Below are 8,192 nucleotides of genomic sequence, written 5' to 3' on the forward strand. Positions count from 1 at the left end.
TAATGCTAGGTTTAAAAACCCCCCCATTATTTCTCCCTGGCCTTTTGCTGCTGCCCACCTCAACATTACCCAAGGTGGGAGAGATGTTGAACAAACTTTCCAACATCTAGTACCCTTCATCAGGTCCTGGCTGTATCTCTGGTGCACTAAAATCCGTATCCCACCAAGTCCTTCAATTATGGGATCATCTTGCCTGCCTAGATTTCTATTTCCAAGCTCCTGAAGCACTTCAGGTTGCAGTCATGACTCATACATCTTCAGGCATCTAAATCTGATGCATGATACTCTCTCCCATGTATTTTCACCAGACCACCACACTAAATTCAAGGAGAATTCCACTACAGAGACCAAACTTTGGCACCACCAAGGAAACTAGAATGAAAGTATGCCTGCAAGAAACCTGCAAAAACAAACAGACAAAAAAACCACTTCTTACAAGACGCCTCTTGGATTTCAGAGTCTATTGGGAGAAGAGAATCCTGATCCCAGCAAAGTCAGCTGGCAAAACTATTGACTTTAGATATGGCCACAATTTCATTTCAGGCCTCTAAAATAAACCAGGATCATTCTGTTGTTGTTGCTGCCCCGATCTCTATCACCTTCCTCTTTGCATTTTGTTTTGGTAACACAATAGTTCAGACCTCACTGAACATTTACGCATACACCAAAAAGATTATTTCCTACTTCTACAGAATTGAAGATGCGCATGAGAGATTTATACCTCCTTCCTCCATTGTTCCCTCTTGTAGGAAATGCCTACAGGCCCTTCACTACACATATTGCACATTCTTGCTTCCATCTCTTCTTTTAGGTATGGCCTCGTACTGAGAAACATTGAGCCCTGCAGCTCCCATGATTCTAGCTAGTGTTTAAAATAATTTAAAACTTAAATGCTTTATTTAAAACATTCACTATAGCCCTCCTCCCTTCAAAGCAAGGAAATGCATGGGGAGGCTTCATTATTATTATTGTTATGTGTATTTTTCAGTTCAAGCCTGGAGCTCCTCCCCGATGTGCAGTATGGATTTGGGCTGCCATTTTACCCCCAGTATGAAGGACAATTTACTTTGGCAGAAAAAAGCCTTTCCTTAAAAATAATGGAGTATATATCCAACTTTGTGAAATCTGGGTAAGTTACATTAATTATATTGTAATTTAATTATATTCCATTTTGAGGATTGAGAGGTATATCATAAAAAGCCAAGTTAAAGCAGATGGTGCCTTTATTCAAGTAATCTCTGTTCACTTAGGCAAGGCTTTGACCATTTGTGTTTGAAAGATGTGGCCAAATTTTCAAACCTAAAATTCTGGCACATACAAATAATGTGAATTTTAGATATGTCACGTGCCTACAAATTCCATTGAAAAGAAAAAAGGAACTCCAGCTGTCATGACACAGTTTATAGAGATTTATTTAGGTAACTATGTCTGAACATTGTGATCTCAAGTTCTTGTTCAGAAGAATGAGAAAACCACAGGCAGGAGTGGTATAACATTTACTACGCTGCCTTGCAAATAACCCTCAACACTAGTCTAATGAATTATGTCCATGGATAATGGCTAACGCTAGATCCAAATGAGGGCGTCATTTGGAGAAACTATAGCTTTATATGTCCAAAGATTGTCTTGAGTCTTAACTCCTGCTGAGGTGGCTGATGAGCGTGCTAGCTCTGATGGTATTTGTGTGATGAATGCCTAGCCATTAGGACCTGAACAAAAACCAGCAAACCATCATCAGAAGATAATGGTTATAATTTTGATCAGTCTGGGATGAATTTGAACTAGAGAACCAGAAGTGAAAAGTACTATTTCTACATTCCTTAGCACCGCCAGCCAATTCCCTTCCTTCCCAATGCAGTTTAATAAGCCGATAATGTTTCATGCCATTGCTTTGTCACAATCATTTCTATTTCTTTTTGTTCAGAAACCCAAATTACCCTCATAGCTTCTCAAGTAAACTCACAAGGTCTGTGTCCATATGGCCAATGTTCCTGCCACATGCTAACGGCGATAACTACAAGGAGTTCACTGGTTCCTTACTGAATCGCAAAGGATTGAAAAAAGCAGAATGTTCCTTCTGGTCTGATTATATTGAAACACTCAAAGAATCTACAGGTAAGCAGATAATATTTTGTCATTTTGTGACAGACAAAGTGTCATCGTAAAGTCTTCCCAGTCATGTCAAACCTTAACACCACGACAACAGCAGTCTTGCTGCACAAATTGCCTCCTGCCCCCATAAGAAGAAAAATCTCTGCCCAGATTAGGTATGGAAAACACAGCCCTCCATATGACTGCTCTTTAGTTAGTCTTTAAGGTGCATCTCTGCCTTGCCTTCTGTTATTTTCAGTCATAAGGTGGATATTGTTTAAAGACAAAGGCTCATCATACCTGATTATGCAGTGTTGCCACTTTTAACTAATGAGAAGTGCTCAGATACTGAAGTGCTGATAATCCAATAGGTTGTGAGTGCATAGGTAAACTGTAGAGGCAGAAGCGTAGATGCAGGAACCTCTCTCTTCAGTAAGGTTGCAACAAGACTGCTTAGCATGTGGATCCCAGAGCATGTACATGTCTTCCTGGTGCTCTGAAGTACAACTTGTATGCATATTAGCATCCTTTGTGGCTGGGCAGGCACCCTGTAACTCTTCGTGTTTTCAGGCAAGAGCATAAAAGCCAGAGCGGCTGTGACCTTGTCCCTTCTATCACTCATGTCTGTACAAACAATAACGGTACGCATTACAATGATGATCCTCTGACTCATTATTTGGGTGACAAAATCCTTCCTCACACCTTTGTTAACTAATTTGGTAGCGTTAGAGTGATGTTGTAGCCATATATTCCAGGAATTATGATACTGGCAAAGATTTCTTAGGGTGATATCTTTTATTGGACCAACTGCATAGTTAGGATAGAGTTAGACAGCTTTTCGAATGCCAGGCGTTCCTCTTCACGTCTTGGAGTATCTCCTTCCTGCAGTGTGGGGCAAAGTCCTTTGCTGGCTGCCATAAGGGACTTAGCTACTGTAGCTAAGTAAGGACTGTAGTCCTGAGCTGGTACAGGCTTCAGACTGTGAGCGGACTGAAGGGTCTGTTCTGCCCTTTGTGCCCTGGCATGAGACCATGAGGGAAGTGCAGGGCATATATGTGGTCCCAGTGGACACTGATGTTAAAAAAAAAAGTCCAGTCATCATGGGCATTGTGTGTCTCTGTGCATACAATGGATCCATATTGACAACAATTCAAACTACCACAGTTGTATAGTGTAACTGTTCTTTGCAATATAAGCCTAATTTTGTCCACCTCACCCTTTCCAGAATGCTTAAACCAGCATCCTTTTATCTTAAATTTGACACGTGGTGTCCTTGGACCACAACATTTTTTTCCAAACTTGAACTGGATAAGCTATTGACAATGAGATTTTTAGGGTGTGGACACACAAACACACAGAGCCCTTTCAAAGGGGGAATGTTTCAAGAGGCAGCAGGTGGGCGGCTCTAATTGTTGTGTATGAACAAGCTGAGAGCAATTCAAATGCAGCAGTACCATTCCAGCTTTCACCCTGGCTGAAGAAGTCTTAAAGCAGGAGCTGTTTTCCTGCATTTGAGCCATTCTCAGGTTATTCACACTTAACGATTAGAAGGAACCAGTTGCTCCAACTGCTGCCCTTTTGAAACACTCCCCTTTCAAAATGGCTTAAAGTATTCATGTGCCCTCCAGATACTTGAAGGCTGTTATCAAATCCCCCCTCAGTCTTCTCTTTTCCAGACTAAATAACCCTAGTTCCTATTGCGTTTCTTAAGTCTTGCTTCCAACACACCTAATCATTTTTGTCCTCTGCGCTGAACTTTCTAATCTGTCCACATCCTTCTAGTAATATGGGGCCCACAACTAAGTATAAGACTCCAGGTAAGGCCTCACTGATGCTGAATAGAGAAGAAGAATCACTTTTTGATTTTCAAGTGCTTTTTATTGCAACAAGAGCAAAAGGTTGGCTTGAATTCAGCTGATGGTTTTCTGTAACCCCCCGGGTCTTTCTCTGCAGTATTACAGCCTAGCCAGTCATTCTCCAGTCTGTAACAGTGCTTGCAATTATATTCTGTCACAAGATCAGGACTTTGCATTTGTCTTTGTTGAATTTAATCTGATTGATTATGGACCATCTCTCCAGTCTATCCAAGTCATTCTGGATTCTAGCTTCCAGAATCAAACCTCCAGGATATAGGATTATTTGGAACAATTTATCTGCATGTATTTAAAATTATGGGCAGATGAGACACTACATTGCCGTAGCAACAAGCTACTGTGCTGTAGTTTATTGCTGTGGTGGCATAGCATTGCCAGGCATGAAGTGTGACACCAATGCTACTGCGCAGTAGCAATGTGCTGCTGCACAGTAGGTCATTGCTACTGCGCACTAGCAGCTAAAAATAGCCATGTGGCAACAGGACTGCATGGTAACTTGCCTAAGCAAGTACTAAATGACTATGCAGTAACAAATGCACAGTCTACTGCATGTGTAGACATGCCCACTGATTAGCAAACTATGTATGGACGGGACAGTAGAGTTAGGATTAGGCAGGCCATAATGTTTAAAAAGTCCTGGGTTTGACCAAACTGTTTCCCAGGGCTGATTTTCATTGTAAACCTACAGGCAGCTTCAACATTTGGGTTCCTGATTATTTGATGTTTGAGGTTCATCAAAACCAGAAGTGAAACTAGTGACCATAAAGGAAACATTTGTGGAATGCTTATGGATATATAGACATCTGTATTGTGCTCTAGGGTGGGCTGCATTGCAGAATACTGAGCTCATCCCCAGAAGCAGGATAGATGGAATCTTTGAATCATTAAGACTCAGGACGTTGTTCACCTAAACCTCTGAGAGAGAATTTTCCAGCCACAAAGGAGTCTTAATAAACTGCTGGGATCTGGACATAGTTTAGACTCAACTTGGGACTGATTTTGACAATTTTTGTGGTTACTCTCAATCACTGTCTGCTATTTGGCTTCCCACCTTCATGTTGCACATGTGCTTTGAAAATCAGGTTCTTAGAGTAAGGCAAGCGTATGGGTTGTTCATATAGGCTAAGGGCAGACATTCAAAAAGCCTGAGCCTGAATTGATTCTATCTTTGCAGGTTAGTCTAACCTGGCTAGGCTGAACCAGTTTGTAACTGTACAGACAACCCCTCTCGACTGAGAAAATTCAGGCACGTGCCTGCAGTGGCTCAGGCTAGAAGCTGGGGGATGCTAGAGCAGCCCTTCCTTCCCTTCCACAGGACTGAGCTGAGGAGGGCGTGGCCAGGCCCTAACAGGGCACTCTGATTAGGGAAGGGTTCCCCCCCCCCCAACCCCTTCTTGATAATAGAGCATTTATCAGCTCTGTTATCATCATTTAGCACCCCATCAGAAAACAAAGCCTCTCATTAGTTCAAACTCTTCTTAAACAATTTTTTCCAGAAAAGGGAACATTCCAAGGAGGGCCATTACCAGCTACCTGTTGATTAGCTCCAAAAAGTCCTAAGCCGACACTGTCATGTCTGCCTTACACAGACACCTCTCAGCATTAGCTAGCATAACAGATGCTGGCTACCGTTCTTGCTGTGGGAGAGAGAACAGAGGGATTCCTGCTTGAGCAGCGAGTGGTGCTGTGGGTCGAGGGATGGGGCAGAGGAAGCTAGGCAGACTCTGCTGTGCCTGCAAGTCTCTGTTGGAGCTCCAGCCAGGGAGCAGAGGGGAGAGACCACACTTGCTGCGGAGCAGAGCTCCACCCAGCCCAGAGAGCATGCTGGGATGCTGGGGCAGTCTGGTTAAACTTAAACCAGCAACGGGTCTGGGGCAGACATTGCATAAACTGGTTTGACCCAAATCAGTTAAATCTGATACTACATTCAACCAGGTTTATCTCAAACCAGTTTCGGCCATTTTCAAACTGGCTTACGTGCACTGAACATCTGTTCTGTTACAGGTTTAAACCAGTTTCTGATCATTTAAACCAGTTTATGTGTAATGTCTGTCCCAGCCATATTGGCCTGCCACACAAACATATTCTGGTTATGCTACATTAAATGTAAACACAACCAAACCAAGGCCTCCAGTGACCTGTGCTTGGACAGTATCCTGGATGCAAACTCCATCTGTGAAGCAAGATTGTAGGCAGTAAGCCACTGACTTGCTGCAACTTAAATTATGCATTCCAGGAACAGTTATTTAAAATATGTTAGCATCCTGGTTATTAATTTAGCATTAATTGAGCTGCCATTTTTTTAATGCTATTTGGGGCTACTAAGTGAAAATTGGCTGCCTTCAATGTTTACAGATGTATAAAAATTGTTATTGTTAAATTGTCGTTAATAAAGCATCTTGCTCTTGGCCTGCTGTGTTCCAATGCTGCATCAATAAAAATGGTACATTTATTTTAATTCTTTCTATATTCTGGTTTCAGGCAAGAGAGCTAATGGACAGCAATCTACTGAAAACAGCCTGAGTGAAGAATCAAACGTAAGGTTTAATTCTCAAGACTCACCCAGCCAATCAGGGGAAGACAAAGTGGCTTATAGCAAATAGAATATCATGCTGAAGTGTAGATTGGTTCATCTGTGCAACCGTGTCACACACAGAGGTACAGTTGCTTCCATTATTGTAACATTTTTAGGATCTTGAATAAGCTACCAGCAGTCTTCAGAAAACTTCCTCATTCAGTTTAACTTTGCATCTGACTAAGTAAAATACTGAGAAACAGTCGAGCATAATAATATATCCTTTTAGACTAAAATAGACTGTACTTTATACTGTAAGGACATTTCTCAATAAAACTGCAATAAAAAAAAAGACCTGAGTTTGTTGCTTGCAATCATGAAAGTGGCTATGCTGTTGTCATGGCATCCTCTACCTCAGAGATTCTCAACCAGGGTGCCATAGCACCCAGGTGTGCCTTCAGATCCTTTCAAAGGTGCTGCACGCTGCTATGCAATCTTAGCACTGTTAGGTTTACAAGCCCGATTCACTAGATAAACCCAGATATTTCCAACAGAAACCCATAGCTGCGGTCTTTCTGAGGTCTGAGAATAGAAAACTGTTCTATTTTTGTTGTCAAGAAAAAGAAAACTAAGAACTGGCATTTTCCTGGAAGTGACTTAAGTTTATCCAGGGGTGCTTCACAGATTCACAGAAGTTTAGGGCTGGAAGGGACCTCATGAGATCATTGGGTCCAGCCTCACTGCTCTGGGCAGGAAAGACTGCTGGGGCCAAACAACCCCCAGCAAGGTGTGTGTCCAGTCTCCTTTTGAACATCTCCAGGGTAGGTATCTCAAGCAACAGACTGGGAGCACCACTCAAGCACCATGCCCACAGGGAGTCTATTCCAGAGTCCGGTCACACAAACCAGGTGCCTAGAGTCTAAAAAGGTTGGGACCCATGCTGTACATGAACAGCATTCACCCTCAACCACTGGGTATACCTGGATAATCAGGTGGAGCTTTCCATGACTTGTGCCTGGTTGGACCTCTAGGCATCCCACACTACCACTCCTGACCCCCACACGAATACCCGCACAATACGTAGCCAGAACCCTGACTGCAGCATCCCTGGCCGGGGGCAGCTCTCAGCCACTTTTAAAGAGCTGGCCAGTTCCCTTCCACTGGTGGCAGCTGACCAGGATTCTAGAAATTTTGGGTTTATTTGGGGTGGGAGATGGCCAGGTGCGGGGGAGCTTCCTGGAGCCCTGCTTCTGTGTGCCGGAGAGGCTGTCCAAGTTGTCCAGTGCCACCAATGCAATAACACTGACCAGCTCTTTAAGCAGAGAGAGGTAGCAAGCCACGTTCATCTGAAGTCAGGCAGAAGGCAGGGCAGAGATGCACCATATAGATTAACAAAATAAGATATGTAGTGAACACAAGCTTTTGTGAACTTGAGTTCATTTGGTCAAATGCTGTGCAAGGACAGCACCGAGCAGGGTATCACGTGGAGTGAGTGATTTGAATTTAGAAGCCGGGGAAACAGGAGGTAGAGGAAGGGGGAAGGGGGACAGTGGTGGGAGAAGCAAACAAGCAAAGAACCCATAGGAACAAAGGAGACAAAAAAGCTGATCCAGGTAATAGGGTACGAATCCGTAGTCCCTGTCTAAACCTTACTTAATACATTCCAGTCTGTGGATTATGCTTAGGGGCAACCAACATGGGTTCATTAGAGG

The 8,192-nt window shown here is 43.1% G+C and overlaps 1 protein-coding gene across 1 annotated transcript in view; it reads left to right on the forward strand.

Moving 5' to 3' along the window:
* The window catches only part of TG (thyroglobulin), a 257,089-nt gene extending 250,274 nt beyond the window's left edge, over positions 1-6,815 (forward strand). The window contains exons 47-49 of the mRNA XM_019519642.1: positions 989-1,129; positions 1,925-2,115; positions 6,447-6,815. Of these exons, the coding sequence (XP_019375187.1) occupies positions 989-1,129; positions 1,925-2,115; positions 6,447-6,568 (454 nt within the window). The 3' untranslated portion in view covers positions 6,569-6,815. The remainder of the gene's footprint in view (positions 1-988; positions 1,130-1,924; positions 2,116-6,446) is intronic.
* The last annotated feature ends 1,377 nt before the right edge of the window (positions 6,816-8,192 follow it).

The sequence above is a fragment of the Gavialis gangeticus genome, unplaced genomic scaffold (genome assembly GCF_001723915.1).
Source record: "Gavialis gangeticus isolate Ggan-Ray unplaced genomic scaffold, GavGan_comp1, whole genome shotgun sequence".
NCBI classification, from domain to species: Eukaryota; Metazoa; Chordata; order Crocodylia; family Gavialidae; genus Gavialis; species Gavialis gangeticus.